This window comes from Archocentrus centrarchus, chromosome 8, assembly GCF_007364275.1.
Source record: "Archocentrus centrarchus isolate MPI-CPG fArcCen1 chromosome 8, fArcCen1, whole genome shotgun sequence".
In the NCBI taxonomy this organism is placed as follows: Eukaryota; Metazoa; Chordata; class Actinopteri; order Cichliformes; family Cichlidae; genus Archocentrus; species Archocentrus centrarchus.
Genome location: NC_044353.1, coordinates 8,519,813 through 8,539,365, shown reverse-complemented (window position 1 = coordinate 8,539,365; position 19,553 = coordinate 8,519,813). Strand labels below are relative to the sequence as shown.

Genomic DNA, 19,553 nt, shown 5'->3' with positions numbered 1-19,553 from the left:
ATGCCTTATTCATCCCTCAGGCCTATTCTTTCCACCAGTGAAGAAGAATTTAGGAGGAGGAAAGCTGCCCGGCACATAACGCGCCACTCACCAGCAGAATAGAGGTCAGCCTGATAACTTCTGGGTAAAATAAATACTTGTGGAAATACAGTGAAACAGGGCACAACTGTAACCCCCTAATACAGATGCAGATAGACTGTAGATTGTGCTACAGTCAAACTAAACACAACAGTGGTTAAAAACAGTGGCACCACCAAAACTATTGCGACCATGTGCAATGAATTTGTATGTTGTCTTTGAATGGCTGCCGCAACGACAGGGATCAGGTTCGCAGCCACTCTTCAAAATAACTTTGGTGCATCAAGAAGGTGATAAAAACTGCAACAAGCCGGAGACCGTCTGTGATTGAATGGAGTCAAGTTGGTAATTACATATAATCTGCTTTTGATTATACAGCAATTTAACCGTGATAAATTGTCAAAAATCACAATTCTGTTGCCATCTGCATACACAGAAATTCTCATTAAACTGACTTACATTCAGAGCCCAGTCAGAAGCTCATAGATCTGAAACAGAAATTCAGAAGTTACTCTATAAATAGTGATGTAGTTGCTGCAGGACAGTAGTTTAAGTGCAAAATAACACAGACTTGTTTTTATATAGGAATATGACCAGAATAAAGCCAGTTCACAACCAGCTGAGTCGAGTCAACACATCACATACTGGTTGCCCTGATCAGCACAGAGCGACTCGGGTTGATTGCAACATGTTGACAGTATGGCAGCATTTATACATTAGATGGTTCACCAATCTGTCTGTGAGTGCTCACAGTCAGTCAGAGTTGACCACAATTGTTGGGAGATGTCCGATCTCTGCAATCAATTTGCAATTGGTTGCTGAATGCAAAAAAAAAAAAAAAATCAATGCAATATACAGACAGTCATCAATTCTTTCTTGGTTGCAAGGAGGGTGCTGTCCTAGCATTACTCTAGTGTGACTGAGCCATTAACAGAATAGTTCAATAATTTGGAAAACGTGATTACCATCCGGTGCTTTGCAAAGACAAGAGGAGACAGCTTGCATACTTTTCATTAATAGCCACTATGATTTGTGCAATCTTTACAAACAAAAGAAGCACATCCAAATACAATATGTTCTTCACAGAAATTAAATTGGTTACAGTCATCAAATCAGGAGCTGATGCTATGCGAACTGCTCTTGAATAAATTGCATCATCTGGCTACTTACTCTACAGCTAGCTTTGGTGGGCTATTGTGGCTTGATGCTAATATTATGCACAATAGCTGCAGAAACACCATGTTTCTGAGATTTTATGACATAAAGTTCCTGGGACCACTCTGTTATGCTGTTCAGTTCAATTCAGTTCTATTTACTGTATGTAGTTCCAATTCAGAACAGCCATAATCTCAGGGCGCAATATATACAAAGGTGATCTAAAATATTAGAGAGAAAATACCAACAAGTACTTGGTGACAGTGGAAAGGAAGAAATTCCTTTTAACAGGAAGAGCAGAATCAGGCTAATGGAGGGATACCCATTTGCCATTGGTGGTTGGGTGGTGAAGGAAAAGTGAAGACAAAAAGGAATTGCACAAAGAGATAAGGATAAACTCTTTTGGAAACTCTGGGAACCACAAGTAAGCCAGCAGTCTGACAGCAAAGTGCTCTATTAGGATAATAAGGTACCATGGGGTCTTTAAGATATGATGAGGCCTGATTATTCAGGACGTTTTATGTGAGAAGATTTAAAGTTTCATTCTGGATTTAACAACGAGGCAATGAAGAGAATTTAATATGGGAGAAATATGATCTCTGCACTTTATAGACAAATGTGCAAGATCATCAAAATGACCTGTTCTGAGAATCTGTCTTTTTTTTTTTTTTTGTTATTGTCTTGCCAACACTTGTATGTTTCTAGCTTCAGATTTTGTGCAATCAATGTGAATGAAATGTTTGACGAGCACTCTATTTCGCTTTTGAAATATGAACTGAAATAATTGAAAATACTATTTACACATAGGTGGTGGCAGGGCATCAGGAACAAGGAAGATAAGTTGATACATTTATATAAAAAAAATCTAATGTAAACGATACTCTCTGCGTGCTGCACAGCATGCTTATTGGTGTTGTGGTTTTGTGCAGTGGCTGCTGAGGAAGAACTCGGTGTAATAATGTCAGGGTTTTGGGTAAGATCTGCTCTTAGAGACTGCAGCATTTAAAATAACAATAAAAAGGTATATGGAGACAATATGCTGAATGCAATAATAAACTGTAGTGTGCTCATGTGAAAAGAGCGCCATAAGACATCAAAGCAAGCACCACGTCTATCCAAAGCTCATTTGTCCTGAATGGTTTTCGATTAATCTCACACTCTGGACATGACCTCAGGGCTGGCAGGTGCACTGACCTGACTTTCTCTCTGTCCTTCAGGGTAAGGAAAAAGAAAGCTGGGCCTGTTCACGGGGACGTTCAAAGAAACAAAAAGCGAGGGATGGCTGTGGAGGAGAAGCCGGGCGTGAAGAGCAGCAGCTCCATCGTTCCCTGCTTCCTGTTTGTGGAGGTAAGCAGCATGGACATGCTGACATTTTGCTTGCACCATTTCTTCTAATCCTGTGTCACGGGCATCAACGCTAGAAAAGGGAAACATTTTTCAATAGAACTGATGAAATCACCACAAAGCTGCTCACCTCACCTTGCAGATCATGTAAAGAGCTTGACCAAATCTCTGTTGGCCATTTCCTGTTTCATGCTGACTCCTGGTTTATCTCTGTGATTGCCCATCGTGTTAGGAGAAAACTGACTCGCTATGTAACGCCCAGCTTTTATGCACTTTCATCTCTTTACATCTCCGCAGTCTCAGCCTCATTTTTCAGGCTCAACAGTGGAGTTTGGGACAGCTCAGCAAACACACTCTCCATCGCTGACATTCTCACTTTGTGTCACACATTCTGCCCTGTTCCAGCACCAGAGGAAGCTGTGGCTTGGTAAAGTGGCTACAGTTGTTCTATGGCATGTTGAGGTTTTTCCAGCTTATTTGTGAACTGCATGATTCATCGAGGTAGTTGTGGATGTCACTGCAGAGACAGAGTGGATTTTCAGCTGCTGTACTGGGAGATTTAGTTTTGGGTTGCACAGATCACACCACAGGTCATTGTCTGTGGCAGGCTGAAAATGCTCACACAAAGACACTAACACACGCAGACACACACACCACTGCATTCCCCGTGGAAAGCGTGCGCCACATTGTTTGTGAGAGCAATCAGACAGATGACTCAGAGGGCTGTGGAAACCCCAGAGCCTTCACCCAATTGAAATTGAGGTGGAGAAAAGCAGAAACTGGTGAGGTAGTCAGACGGTCTGTAATCTAATTAGACAACTCAAGCGGTCCAGAAGCTCACTGGCTTCAGCTCAGCCAACCAACAGCTTTTCAGATGGAGTACCCTTTGCACTGAAAGCATTGTTCTGTAACAGATACGCAACGCTGTTGGCATCATTGCTTTGCAGGTGTAGCATCATTTTGGATTGAAACGTTTAGATTCGCTTTTTTATTGCCAATGCATGTACAGAGCACAATGTAAATGTACAATTTCCACTTTATCTGCAGACGGCTCTCATTGAAGGAAACCTTAAACTGGGTGAAGTTTTCAAAACGAACCACACCTCTCCAGAGGGCACTGGAGAGGTGCCAAATGACGAGAACACAGAAACAGACATGAGATAAACACAGTATGTGGGATGAAAAAGACTGACAGAATCTATTTTTTCCAAAAACAAGTTATGTCTTGTTTTGCCTGCTGACTCCTGAAAAAATTCATGCTTTTCTCGTAGACGTAACTCAGACAGATCTGAACACACCTTCATGATACACATTTTCAGTTCAGTGTGACAGTGTTACACTGTGATATACTGTAGTAGTAGTACTTGTCAAAAAATTAGAATAGCACAAAAAAAAAAAAAATGCACGTTCATGTGTTCTGTCCTATCCATCCATCCATTTCCTTCTGCTTATCCTTAGCTTCTCGGCCTATGACAGCTGGGATATTCTATACATTTATTACATATTCTATACATTCATTAAGAGCCTCGAGGCAATTGTTTGTTGTTATTTGGCACTATATAAATAAAACTGAATTGAATTGAATTGAATTGAATTACATATTCTATACATTGTAAAGTGAAATATTTTGATGATTATAGCTCATGAAAATCCGAAATCCAGTATCTCAGAATATTTGAATTTCCTCTAAGATCAACCAAAAAAGCATTTTCAATGAAGAAATGTTTAACTTCTCAAAGGTATGTTCATTTATACACTAATATTATTAGTGTATTAGATATCTGTCATTTTCTTGAATGCTATTTTCTTGCCTTCAGCTGTTCTTGCAGGCATTGTTTTAGATTTGGCTGCAAGAACACGAAAAGGGGATCCGGATGTCCTTTTGTTGCCCTTTAGCTGAACAGCTCAGCAAGTCTGCCCTGTGCACCTACTGAACGGTACAGAAGGAGGGAACTGGAGACAGTAGTTACACTGACCAACTCCTGCGTCCGGCTGCCTATGAAACACTGGGCTCTTTGGTTATAATACACTGTAAAAGCTCTCCATTAGGCCACTCCGCCATATGCCTCCCACACATCGGTGGGAGGCTCAGCCCTCAGTTCTCTTGCTAACTCTTCATCTATGTGTATCTGTGTGCTTATGACTGCACTGAGATGGAGAAGCCTAGCTAGTAATCACATCCAAAGAAAGGAGGCCAGCAGCTGTTATCTGTAGAGGCAGGACAGAGAAAAAAGGTTTTGACAGAGAAAGGGCAGGTAGACCTTAAGGCTCCAATAGGTGTGATTTTAAACCACATATATGCATGCATCAAATCAAACAGATTACAAGTGAACGATTTAAACCTTGTGTGACATAGTTGCAAAGTGCAGTCTTATGAGGTGTTAGCCAAGTCCAGTACTGCTTTGCAAATTACAGTGCAATACTGTTATTTATTTTTTAAACTATTTCTTCTTTAGCTTAGATGAATACTGGCTCCTCATTTGTGGCAACTATGGGTAGCAGAATTCATCAGCGGTAGCAAGCTAACTAATTAAGCTAACACTGTAATATTAGCCAGGACTGGCTTTAACACACATGTGAAATACATAAATGCATCATAGTGAAAAGTAATTCAACTATAAATTTATTAGGATGTTTGCTACAGACATATCAGCATGTGCCTGAGCCAGCAAACACTGTTTTAAATGATTTGAGAGACACGTCCCCTTAAATCATGGCTTTACCACACTGATAAAGATGCAACTGGAAAATGTACATGCTATAAATATGAAAAACTATGAAAGAATTCTGGTTATTCAAAAGAGAAATCTGGACTTGTGCTGCCAGGGTTTATTCAAGCCCTGCCTAGAAGAGCTAGACAAAGTGTGGCGAGTCAGTGCCTTGTTTTAAATCCTTAAATCATCAGAAATAAGGTTTTATGATGTTCAGTCTAATTTTCTAATGTAGGATTACATGAATTAAAGACAGGAAGTAGGCTAAGTAGCCTATTCCTAATATTTTTCTCTCTATTAAATGGACTCCTGTAGGCTAGTTACTGATACATGGCACCCGGTTATTATTTTACTGTCTTTATTTTATTCTTATTGGTTTTTTTATCCTCTGTTTGTGTTCACAGTTTTCTATTTTGTCTTACTTTACTTGTAGCCAATTGTATTTGCCCAGATTTATTTTTCTGCCAGAACGAGAGCGTTTGTTTGTCTTCTCCATGACTGAGCATGGGTAAAGAAAGAGCCAATTAAATTTTGGGATGGATGTGAATTTCTTTGTTTATAATTGTAAAACAGAGCAGAGGCCTTGGAGGAGAACGCACGTTCTGAAAACCCTTCTTGTTTTGTTAAGTTTTCTTCTGTTTAACGTGTCAGAAATTTTCCTTTGATTTACTCAGATTTGTTATGTGTTGTAGTACATGTTAAAAAGATAGATAGAAAATAATTACATGTATGTGCTTGTGTTTGCTGAGATACAAATAGGCTGTTGCCATTTGGAGAAGAGGTTTAGTGATTGCTGTTCCATTTCTTCCCGCTGAAATGATGTATTTTGTTTGATGATCATTTTTCTTTAAAATGGCAACGGATTGCAGTGGAAGATCTACCAGAACATCCATCCTAGATAAATGGTAACTCTACGTTCAGAAATAATTTACCGTGGACACGTAAAACACTTCTCAAGGTAAATAGTGCTCATAAGTTATTCTACAGTTATACAATTAATAACCTTGCAGCAGACTCATATTGATGTATGTTGAAAATCACAGCACTGAGTCACTGTATAAACTGGTTTGGAGGAGAAGTCTCATTACTGATACTGTTGCTAAGCAGACAGAAAACATCACAGAGCTTTCTGTCTCTCCTGCTGCTTTTCAAGGGTCTAATTTCTTTTGAGGCATCAAAGTTTTTGCAGAACAGTGGTTTTCTAACTCTTATGTCTAGAATATGATATTAGAAGATGGCTTCTAAGCCATATTAGAACGATATAGCCCATTTATTAATGAGCATATTTTCATTAATTGTAGTTACTGGCTTTGAAGCCTCTTTATATTCAGTCAGATGCTGTGATGAGAGTGGCAGATTATTTTACTGGAGAATGGAGAAAGTAGGGTTTATGCATTAAGTGTAATAACTGAAGCAATGATGCATTAGAGGGAAAGAAAATCATCAGAAACTGCAGAGGTGAAAATAATATCGTTCCAATTATACAGCATATAGAAATTATTTATTTAGCACATTTAACTTTTTAATATTTTCATTCATTTGGTCTTTTTAAATATTCTGGGCTGGTTCTGATAGCTTCTTTCCAAGGGAAAAAAAAGCTTTACTCAGCATGCTTTTACACAGCCAGCTTGTCTTCAGCTTCCACAGACAGAAGCTGCCTGTGTTTTGTAAATCCAAAGACACATCTACACTCACAATCCCATTGGTAGTCCAGAGAATCCAGATTACTTTCATAATGATACCTGCATGTTCCAAACCCTGGAGCTTCTCGCTGTGAGTTGACAGTTTTAACTACTGAGCCACTCAACTGCCTTAAACAAGATTACATTGTTGACTTTAGCAGTTAATGCTGCGAAATTGATTTTTGGGCCTGTCTCTATACTGCCAAGGGTTTGTGCTGCCACTTTTCTGGGTGCTACAAGCTCCCTCTAATCTTTGTTAATGTGATATGGACATCCATGAAACTGACAGACACTACATATACCAATGGCTCATAGTCATGTAGTTAAGAGAATGCTTCCAGAGACAATAGTCAAATGTGGCCACAAGATGGCATTAATTGAAAGGATGATGCAAACAGGCAGGAAGCTTTATGAAAGAATGTTGTTTAAAATGCACCAAGAGTGACCACTTTAACTTTGGTGGGTTTTAATTGATCTCTATTTTTAGATGTCACTGGGCAAGAGTTGCTTGCCTTGCTTGCCCTGACAGGAAGCCACTGCAACATTGTATCCCATATTCCAATTTATGCTGGTTTAGTTCCTGTTTTTCTGGTTGGAATTAGCTGCCTAACGCACCTACATGAATGGGTTTGCTAGCATTCACTCATAATAAAACTAGAAGCAATACATGCTACAATTACATAATTTACTACTATTTACTACTACTGAGCCCATAAACTCATCAGGAAAGCCTTTTTGCTACTACAGCTCTTGCTTCCTGGTGCTATATAGAAGAATGCAGGTTTAAAGCACTTCCCTGTTGGTTTCACTTTTCAGACTGTGCCCAACATACTTACATACTGTTTATATAAGCACCTCTAATCCCCTTCTTATGTAATTTGCATTTAAAAAAATACAGAAAAATAATGTGGTTTAACAGGGTTCACATTCAGGACTGTTTAGTGACCTCCTGGGTGTCAAGACCTGAGATTTGTATGCACAGATGAATTACAATATTAAAACCAGCAGATTAACATTGCAGAGCTGTAACCAGTCAGGGCATGGACATGGAACCATAGGGTTGTCCTGTGGTATCATCAGGACCGTGCAGGTGTAGCCTCCACAGAGCAGGCCCTTTGTCATGTTCCTAAAGCAATTATTAAGCACTTTTTGCAGTATAGTGGGGTATACTAGTATATTGAGAAAGCCATGGGGGCGTGTGATTAGTGTGAAGCATGTTAAGGTAGGTTTTATGAGCCAAAGCAACATCCACATTGATGCCAGCACCCAGGGTTTCTTGGCAGAACGCTGCCTCGTAGCGTGCCGATCAGCGTTGTTTACTTCTGCTGGCAGTATTTGTAATGTTGTTGCTAAGCGATGTATATTTTTAAATTGCATAAATGAAGAGTGTTAGTAATTTCTCACTGTCCTGCAACGAGAAAAGGTTTGGCAATGCCTATCAAGCATGTCCCTCCACACCGTCAGTGTGTGTGTGTGTGAGACAGTGATCCATACCAAGCCAGAAGGACCTGCTCTTTTATTGAGCCCTACACACCTCATCAGCAGTTACCATGGAAACCAATCAGCCAGACTCATTCTCCGTCTGTGCTCTTTTTCTTCTGACTCCTTTCATCCTCTGTGCCCTAATCACAAGTCACAACCTTTTCTATCAGTGCTACCCACTCAGCCATCTTGTTCTGTGTGTCTATTCTATTCCCTCCATTTTGCTCTGTCATTTCCCATTTTTCAGTTTGATTCCCTCCCTGCTAACACTTATCTTTGGTCTCTGGTTTTTGGCAGGATTTCTCCCGGCCATTCACAGCAGCACAGCGATCAACATCACCTTTCATTAATTTTTCTTTAATCCTGTTTTACCCTGTACAGACCCGTGTTATCGTCTAATCCCTTTCTGTAAAGGCTGGAGATAAGAACTTTTTTTAACATCTGTTACCTAAGTAGCATATTTAAAATATATTCTGTGGACATTTTCCCGTTTGTTAAATGATGAGATTAATCTCTCTCTCTCTACCTTCACCTTTAAAAAGATATTCTTTCTCATTTGGAGAGATTTGCAGTTTAAAGGTAATCTCTGCTCAAAGGTAATCTGCTGTGTGGTTTGGTGCAGAGGTGTTTATGGTGTGAACAGCTCTAAATCAGTGGGTCTCCAGATAGAAAGTCTCCATTCTGCCAATTTAAATACTTTTTACAGTCAAACTGAACTGTTCAGTATGACCTTTTGACATGCAATCAAATTTAGTTGCTTTGTTAAAACGGTAGCTTTTACCTTTTCATGCCACTGTTTCATTAAAACTATGGTTGTGCGACTTCTTTAGACTAATAAACAGACTCACAGGCTCTGTGTGAGTCCTGTGAAAAAAAAAGTGCACCCTTGTTGTTTCCACAGGAATTAAGAGGGTAAGTAGCAGCCAGGTGCTGCTAATTAAATGTATTTGATTACCTTATCATCAGCAAGTGTGAGCAGCTCTATAACATGTTTGCTGGTCTGGAGCATTCAGGTGTGTGTTAACACAACGCCACAATCTTCCCAGGAAGGGATGACCCAGCAAATTCATCCCAAGTTCAGGCTGTGCAATGCTTGGAGAAACTGCAAAAAAAAAAAAACCCCAAAGAACTACAGCTCAGACTCTACAGGCCTCAATGAGCATGTTAAATGTTAAAGTTCACAAGAGTGAAATTAGAAAAAGACTGAACAACTATGGCTTGTTTGAAAGGATCGCCAGGAGAAAGTCTCTTCTCTCTAAAAACAACATTGCAGAACAGTTTTCATTTGCAAGGCTGCATCTGAATGAACCACAAGACTTCTGGAGCAATGTCCTCTGGGCAGACAAGACCGAAGATGTTTGGTCATAAAGCACCACACCACATTTGGTGAAAATCAAACAAAGCATATCAGCTTAAACACGTCATACTAACTGACAAGCACGGTGGTGGAGGGGTCATGATTTGGGCTTGTTTTGCAGTCACAGGACCTAGGCACTATGCAGTCATTGAGTGACCATGAACTCCTCTGTATACCAGAGTGTTCTAGAGTCAAATGTGAGGCCATCTGTGCAACAGTTGAAGCTTGGTCCAAATTGTGTCATGAAAAAGGACAATGATCCTGAGCACAGCAGCAAATCTACAACAGAATAGCTGAAAAAGAGAAGAATCAAGATGGCGCAGTCAAAATCCAGACTTCAACCCAACTGAAATGCTGTGGGGGGACCTTAAGACAGCTGTGCATGAATTAAAAGCCCACAAACCTCAATGAACTGAAACAACATTGTAAAGACATAAATCATTTTCATACTCTCCCTTATCATGCATTGCAGTTTGGATAGTGTGGGTGCCACCATTAAACAGAACTGCATATGACTAACCCACATCTTAAACTTCCACCATTTTCCCTGAGCGCCCCTCCTTAAAAACATAAGGAGGTGGGTTACATGTTACACATCAATCTCACTGTTTTTGTAGACATTTTCTCTCTCTTTTTATAAATGAGCTATATTACAAAAGTAAGCATTAATTTCTGTGGTATATATTCATTTGTGTTCCTTCAGTGTTCCCCTCAGTCTGATAATTTAGAAAAAAGAGGAAATGCAGGAAAAATGTCTCCACCAGAGGGCACTGCTGTAACACAGCTGAAGTTCTGCAGCAGTCACCATGCAACTTTTTTGAACTCTGCAGTCTTTCACGTGCTTTTTACTGCTCAGTTTTCTCAGTTAATTCACTTTGACACATGCAAAAAAAAAAAAAAAAAAAAAAAAAAACCAAAGAAAAAACTCGAGTGTGTCACGCACATACACAAATACATCAGTCTCAGAAGCCTCATTAACACCAGAGTGACACGCAGAGATTAGACAGCGAACACTTCAGCATCACATCAGTGTCTTGAGCTGCCTCCTCAGCCTCTATAAATAGGCCAGAGTGTTTAATGGTGGATAGCTGATAGCTTAACATGTCACAGGAAGTCTCACCAGTTTAGCCAGCAACATCTCCTCCCCACGCAATCAAACCTTCACATACACAGCAGGTCAGATGCAGGGAGGGTGGGGTACAAAGACAAACAATGAAAGAAATATTGAGCTAAATGCAAATCTGCCCAAACAAAGGAAAACAGGGCTCCACAAAACAGATGCTGAAATTATGTATCTGAGGTGTAATCAAGCGAATTATACTGGATGTAACAAGAGCAGACTTCTTTTAAGTTCCATCTGGTTAACTTCATGAGAACTCACAGGGCATTGCTGTGCTGCAGCTTCAAATTCATGCTATGGTACATAACGAGCCTGGGAGGCTATTTTTAAAAAATAAGTGGAACATGCTTTTATTTCCTGCCACCACTTTCATGGACGACCAGAGAAAAACATAAAAGTATCTTATATGACACATATAAGATTGTTCTGAGACCTAAGCTAATAAAGATCCATGCTTTATCCCCCTGTATGACTGACACATTCACCAGGTTGGACACTGGATGGATGAAGATGATATTGATAGACCAACAGAGAGTTTGGGGTTTTTTGGCAGAGCAGTTTGGAGCTGTTTGATTTTTGTGTGTGTCTGTTTAAAGCTCCTGGCTGTGAGGTCATGTAACCTCCATCCATCCATCCATCCTCTTCCGCTTTCCTGACCTTCTGGGGGTCTGGAGCCTATCCCAGCTGTCATGGGGCGAGAGGCAGGGTACACCCTTTACAGGTCGCCAGCCTGTCACAGGGCTAACACAGAGAGACAGACAACCATTCATACCTATGGGCAAACCCACACAGACATGAGGAGAGCACGCAAACTCAACACAACAAGAGGCCCATCATGTAACCTCTGTGTAATAAAAATGTAAAAAAAAAAACAAAACTGTCTAAACTGCCACAATAACAAACAGGATTTTGCAGCAGAAAAGATAACTCTGGTGTCATATCTTTCCATATACAGAGATTAACTGCAGTGACTTTCTATTATCAACAATAGTATTGCTCCTAATATACGAGTGACACTCCAAAGACGATACTGATAAACAGCATCAGGCTTTAGTTTGAAATGTGTTAATCGGAATCAGTTCTGTGACACTGATGAATAAGATGAACTGTATCAAGATTTAGCTACATGTTTTAGAGCCGAAGCAGTCATTGATGGTTTTGCTATTTTCATGACATTTGTTGACAATGAAGGAAAATATAGAACAGTTGGGTGGCTCGTCCACTAAGTCACTTCTGCTTTGTGTAATGCAGCTGTCTCACAAATTATATACGCTGTGATTGCTCATGCTACCAACCCATCCAAGAAGTCTGTGCTTCAGTTTTGGTGAGTGAAATTCTAGTATTTTAAAAGTCTGTTACATTAGCTGGTGTATGTGCACTGCACCCGTACAGTTTATGACTGGAGACTGCTAACTAAGCTGGCTAAGTTTGCCTGATACTGTCAGCTTCACCCTTTAAAGATTTCTGGGCCCAATAACCAACACTGCCGCAGAGTCCAAAAACCAATGGGCGGCATTATGGTAGCTACAGCCACCTTTTATTTACAGTCTGTGCTCTGGCTGAATTAGTGGATTTAGTGGTAACCAATATTCTGATGATTCAACAGAAAAAAAGGTAAACCAGCTAGTGTACTCAGGGAGTGAGTAATACACAGACTGCACACTGTATAACTTGGCAGACATGGAGTTTGGAGCTTGGAGCAGATTGTGGGCCAGTAAAAGCTGTTTTGCTGCAATGTAATCTCTGTATTTTGTATACACAAGGTTTCCCCCTGGAGATACGTGTACTGCAGAGGTAGGTTTCTGGCTGCACCAAAGACATGCAGAGAGGTGGGTCCTCAGCAGCATGCATGGTTGTATTTCACTGTGTTATCTGTTAAAAGACTGCTACAAGGCAGTTTACATGGTGGCTGGTACGCAATGAAGTAGGAGCACCAGGAGAGGTGTTTTCTTTTTAAAGCGTGAAAAAGAGGGCTAGAGTGGAGGATGATTAAAGCAATGCTCCTCTCATCTCTTTTCTCCTGGTCCCACTGGACTCCTTTCCCTTCAGCCCTTTTTTTTTTTTCTCTTTTCACAACACAATGTACAAAAGCTCCCACTCTCTTCTTCTCTTCCCATCTGTTCTGACCCCACCTGCCCATAAACAAATGCACATGCATACTCACTCAGAGAAAGGCCAAAACTCTCCATCATCCCCCTTACTGTACCTTTTTGTCCTTCTCTTACATTCACACGCACGATCTCAGCCCGCTCCCATCTACTTCCCACCCTATCTCGTTCCCTGAACGCCTCTTTTTCTCCTTCCTCCTTTTTTTTTTTTTTCTTTTGCCTTCTGGGACTCACTAAATGCACCGTTGATTCTTTCTTTTTCCAGCTCCCATTGCGCCACATTTTTCACTCTTGAGCACGCCGTCTAAACTTTTCAAGTCCATACACTTGTTCTCATTCAAATGCAAAAACCTGACAGACCTTTCAGGGCCATTTTCATATGGAAGCTATTCATTCTGCTTACAATGCCTATTTGTCATGTTCTCCTCTGTTGGGATATTTATATAGATTGGGTGCTCAAGGCAGCTTGAACTATTATTGCTTTAATATAGCTGTTTGTCATCATTTGAGCAAAAATATCAATAGAGAGAATAGTGGTGCATGTTAAAGAGCTGAGGAGGAGGAGACAACAAATGCTTTTTCTTTAGATCTCACCATCTATAAAAAAAATAATATTACGACTAAATTAATCAATACACTGCATCAACCTGTACCAAACGTAGACAAAGTGGAGCTGGCCACATCATGTTTAGACAGAATTGATAAGCTGGAGTTTAGAGATTGACAGAAGCTGCTGAATCGTTAGTTGAATCATTAGTTGTCAGCGGTGAGCTGCAGTGACTCTCTTCACCCATTACTTCCACAGATGGAGCACAATTACACTGATTTGCCAAAAGGGCCCAAACGAAGCTGCAGAGGAGTTTAAATTTTAATCTTGATTTAGGAGACCCCCAGAAAACAACCTCAAAGGTTATTTTTTAAAAGTCAATACTGAGGCCTACAGTGAAGTTTATACTAACTTTAAGAGTAAAGTCACTCCAAGAAGCAGTGCTGGTGCCAATATAGGTGTTGTTTCAGGAACACCTATATTGGTTGTTTCAGAAGATGGGAACAAATGACCAAAATAATTCTTTACTTTATGGCTTGTTGGAATTTAGAGATGCATCAGAGTGTCCATAGTGAGCAGTACTTGTAGTTAAAGTACTGCACCTTTAGTAGTCAACCTGTAAACAACCTGCAAACACGTAAATGTTCCTATATGTATTATTAGTGTGTAAAGTTGTTTTAATGACAGCTGTATTGGCATGCAGTTGATTTTTGTGTGCATGAGGTGAATGCAGTCCAGTGTTGTTTTTTTCCTTCTTTCACGTCTGCACCGACTCCAGTGGCTCTTACTCTAACTTATCTTGTCGCTTGGTGCTGGGTACAGCACAGGGAGGACCTGAACAAAGAAGGAGCCCTGGAGATTGAGCCAAGGCTGCAGCCAAACACAACTGTCACAGGAACACAGCTCAGTACCTGTGTGCTTATAACACTCATATTTTAACTGAAAGGTCTAAACTACAAACATGTGACATCAACAATGTTATAATATCACAAACACAAATGATGCAAGGTTGATGCTTGGTTGCATATGAGCTGTATATTCCTTTTTTTTTTCTTTCTTTCTCCCTGAATCATGCATAATAATACAGAGATTAACTGCTGAAAATAGCACACATTAGGATCTAGTCTTTTCTTGCTAGCCACACTATGTTGCATTATCTGTTCAGTACAGGTTTTACTACAATATTGTATTAACAGTAATTTTGACTATATTATCCTACAGTTTGGTTTATATGATGCATTATACCAACTTTCTTTATTAACTAAGCACTAGCAGATAAATGGTGAATAATAAATGGAGCAGCCTCAGCACACAACCAGAGTTACTTATCTTAGTAAGCCCGGGACTATATTATCATAATTTTAAGGTGAAGTTAACACTACCTATTTAATATCTAGAGTTAGCTATACTGTATTTTACAGTAATAAACACCGCTAAGGACCTGTTCCCCTTCTGCTTCAACAGCGCATTCAAAGCTAAACTTTATTTTTCTATAGAAAGGAAGCACAAATTGAGTGAAAAAGTCTCTGTACAGGAAAAAAAAAATACCTACAGCTTTTATTGTGTCTTGCCCGACTGTAGCCTGCCTCCTCTGCCTCCTCTGGTCCTTTCAGATGCTGCCGGCACTGCTGGTGCATTTCAATGTGTAGAGCTTGAGTTTCTGTCCAGACCACTGCCATGTTTTCACTACTCTCAACCAACTTTAATAACTTAAATCCTCAACTCAACATTTTTGTATAACAAGTTTAAAAGTTCTGGGTGTTTACAGATTTTTTTTTCTTTTTTATCAGTGCACTTGTGGCCGGTAACATACTGGAGCATGCTAATAGCATTCCCCTCACTTCCAGTCTAACAGTGTGTAGTGGGCCAGGCGTTATCTTGGACCATTGTCCTAAAACTGTAATGATTAAACTGGTGATGTAGCAAAACAAAAGCAGAGTTATAGGCCAGTTATCTTAAAGAACTGCAGAGTCAGAGAGTCTTAAAGCTCCGTTCTGATCCTGCTCCTCACCACTTTATAACAGTGATATACAATTTCAGTGTTTGCCAACTAAAAGAAGAAAAGGAAAGTTTTTCATCTTTTTGTTTCAGTGTAGACAAACTTTTAGGAACTTGAGCCCTTCATTGGTGAAAACTTCTAGCCACGAGGCATTTTAATAGTGCTGATATATAACTGAGTGTACTATAAGAGCTAAATTGGTACAGTAGAATTGAGTTTTTGCAGTTTTATTTTCTCCAAGTCCCTTCAGTGCCACCCTCGGCAGGAAGCCTCTATTGTATTTAGAATGACAGAACAGAGATCAGCACAGGCCGCCGAGCTGCACCAACTCATGCTGTGACGCTCTAGTTAGCAGTGACCGCCTGTTAGTTTCCAGTTCACACAAAGTAACACATATTAGGGTGATATGATAGAAATCATCCTGTGTGTAGAACTGGGTCGCGGCCTTTCTTTTATTTAATCAAAGGCTGAGAGGAGAAAGAAAGATATGGAAGTGGGAGGATGATGCGTGGGTGGTGTTGGTGGTTGCGCTGGCAAAGTATTGGCTGGTAGGTGGTGTTTGGCTTCAAATCTAGTTGGTGAAAGAGGCTCCAAATCCCTGTAAAACAATACAAGGTCAATGTCTTTAAAGACCAAGCTTGTTTTTTGGGTTTTTTTTTTTGTTGTTTTTATTCTGGAATGTGCAGCAGAGGAAACCAGTTGCTCGATCAGCCGTCGTAGTTTAGTTCTCTCATGGCATGAAGCGCCTCTGCTTCGAGATTTATTGTTGAGCGCTGTAGTCGGGTTTTGTGGTGTTTGCGGCAGAACGGCAAAGCCAAAGCGCTGGTGCGGGTCTGACACAAACGCAGGCACACAGAGCTTACACGTGTACACTGCAGTGAGACTCTGTTGTCGTGTTTCATACATGTTTCATATTTTCAACCAGGTGGCTGTTTTTTAACGCTGAGAGCGCTGGGGATTTGGGACTGTGAGATGAATAAGAAACTGAAGCCTGAGTAGAAATGAGGATGGTGGAGAAGAAAACAGAGCAGAGGTGGAGGTGGGGAATTCATTTCCCTGCACCCCAAGCTTTGCACCTGTTCCCCAGCACCCTCCTCCTTTGTTTTTTAACCTGTACTGCACGATTATCGTCCACACTCCTCTTTCAGCCGTCTTCCTTGTTCCATTGTTTTTCAATCCCCTCCTGCCTGCACTCCTCTTCTGGGCTTCAGGACTCCTGACATGCTGGCCAGGTGCAGTGTACCGTGTGTTGATGGCAGGCCTCTTAATGGATAGCATGTGTCTGTCGGTGGACTCCTGCGCCTTTCCGTGCTTCTGCTCTAAATCCTCCGTCTGTAAAACACAAAACTGCTCTTTTAGGCAACACAGCTTTAACAGCATGCAGGGAGACACGTGGACCTCCAGAGAAAGAGAGCGAGGGAGAACAACACAGAAAGACAAGCAGCGATCGTGACCCTTGTTAGAGCGCTGTGGCTTTTACTTACACTGTGGAGTGGAAAGATTTTAGGAGGAATAAATGTTAACTATTAAACATTTCAACTGTAATCAAAGCAGTGGCATTCTCTGGTTTGTGTTAAATCTATCCGATTGATTTATGATCCTAAGCAGAAAGAGGGCAGTGTACTTCCAGCAAAAAAAAAAATAATTGCTGTACTGTGATGATGGAAGTAGCAGCTACTGATGTGGAGGCAAGGAGTCGAAAGCAGATGGAAATTGTAGTCTTTGTTCATTAGGTGAGTAAGGAAAGTTTATTTGTAGAGCTTATCAAAAGCAAAAGTCACAAACTGGTGAACACTGTCATATGAATCATCAATCGAGTATAAAAAAGGCTCCTAACTCACCAACTGAACCAGTGTTGAGTTGACACAAAACAGACAACTTAGCGACGAATCAATTTTAAATTGTATCTTTAGGCACTTTGTTACTAGCAGCATGACACAAAAACGCATCATTTGTTCTCTATTTATGAAAAATATATGAAAAATGCCAAAGACAACACAGTTTAACATGCATAAAATAGTGTTTTGGCACCACTAAGGTGATTCCCAAAGAGCTATTAACTGAAAACTTGACACATCTCAGCATAGTGTGCAGTGTGTTAAAAAATGAGTGCAGGACAAAGAAGAAGTGGCAGGTTAAATTTGAAATGCTTGGTTTAAATCACTGTCAATCATCTCCGTATGTACAGAGGAGATCAGGAGAGAGATAACAGTGAGAGTCTGCAGCCATCTGTAAAACATGGTGGAGGCTCTGTCATGGTCTGGGGCTGCACTTCAGCCAGTGGTGTTGGAGAGCTTGTCAAAATCAATGTACTTATTAACTCACTGTCAGTGTTTGAGCCACCATGAAGTACCATCAGGCTTCATTTTTCAACATGGAAACGATCCCAAACACACTGCCAATGCAGTAAGAGCTTACCTAGAACACTATCAGTCATGGATTGGCCTCCCGGACTTCAACATTATTGAAGCAGACAGACAGACAACAGAACAAAAGGCAGAAACATCCAAAGAAGAGCTTTGAATGTCCTTCAAGAAGCCTGGAGAACTATTCCTGAAGACTGCTTAAAGAAATGAGAAGAAAGCTGCCTCAGAGAGTTCAGACTGTGCTGATAGATAAAGGTTTCCAAATATTGGTACGAGTGGTTTTAATGTGTAATAAAGGGTGATTTCACAAATTTTTCATATCAAAACAAGAGCTGTCCAAGTGTGTAGGCCTCAACAGATTAAACAGACATTGTTGCAGTTCTGGATTAATCCTCATTTTTTATTATTTCAATTTGATATGTATTACTAATGAAACAATGCAAAAAGTTAAAGTTAAAAAAAAAAATCCTGGATCCAGATTGACTCACAAACGTAATCCATCCATTAATCTGTGAATAATCCTGATATAAAACAGTCAGACTAATCACACCAATCACAGAAAAAAAAAGCCAAAGATCCTGAAACTGCGGTAAAGAACATTGAAGGAACTGGCTCATAAGACTTTGAGTGGTCAATAAGATCAGTAAACTGGATTCTACACTTCCAATAATGCTCTCACACAAATAGTGTTTTACACTTGAAGCCACATTTATCTTTTTTTTTCACACATATTCATACAGCACTTCATTCTTTGAACCTAAGGACTTTATCTGCCTTCCATCCACACCTATGACCAGATTAAATCACATACACATCTTTGGACTGTGGGAGGAAGCCAGAGCACCCCAAGAGAATCCACACAGGGAGACTTTCAGACTGCACACAGACCAGATGGTTTTAACCAGGAACCTCCTCGTTGTTAGGGAACAGTGCTAACTACTGCACTGTGCAACTATGAGTTTGTGTGTGCTTTCTGTCACTTTTTGCGGCCTGCATACCTACATACATACATACATGCAGCAATCCATGTAACAATCCACTGAGCTGGTAAATGGATTGGTTATATAGTGCTTTTCTACTCTTGAAGCTTTGAGTAATCAAAGCACTTTAATGTTCACCCATTCCCACAATCACTTTTTTCTGCACCTACAGTAAGTGCTTTCTACCTAACATTCACACACATTCACATTCCCATGAACACACTGGAGAGCAGCTTGGGGTTCAGTATCTTGGACCGGAGCAGCCAAGGATCAAACCAGTAGATGACCTGCTCTACTACAGCCAGCCCATTTAGGATTGCTGTGTTTCTGTCTCCAAACACGACTGGATTTCATGGATATGAGATGTGGTCATATCGGACTTTAGTGCTTGACTGCACTGTGAAATAGCACGGTCAACACTATTATTATGGAGTTAATCAAACTTTCTGAAGTACTGCTTTTAACATAAACTATATTGTAATTTTGCAAGACAATGCAAGAGAACTAACATCAATATTGGCTGGTTAACTGGCATCGAAACAGCTGACTGGTATGACGTCTGTGTACAGTAGGTTCTCAGTCATCCCGGTCGCAGTAGTCTCTGGAGCTTGAAAAAGGGCGACT

At 40.4% G+C, this 19,553-nt stretch overlaps 1 protein-coding gene across 4 annotated transcripts in view; it reads left to right on the top strand.

Moving 5' to 3' along the window:
• plppr2a (phospholipid phosphatase related 2a) overlaps positions 1-19,553 on the top strand; it is a 61,054-nt gene that overhangs the window by 4,197 nt on the left and 37,304 nt on the right. For all 4 annotated transcript variants that reach the window (XM_030735575.1, XM_030735578.1, XM_030735577.1 and 1 more), the window contains exon 2: positions 2,451-2,580. In XM_030735575.1, coding sequence (XP_030591435.1) covers positions 2,512-2,580 — 69 coding nt within the window. In that variant the 5' untranslated portion in view covers positions 2,451-2,511. The remainder of the gene's footprint in view (positions 1-2,450; positions 2,581-19,553) is intronic.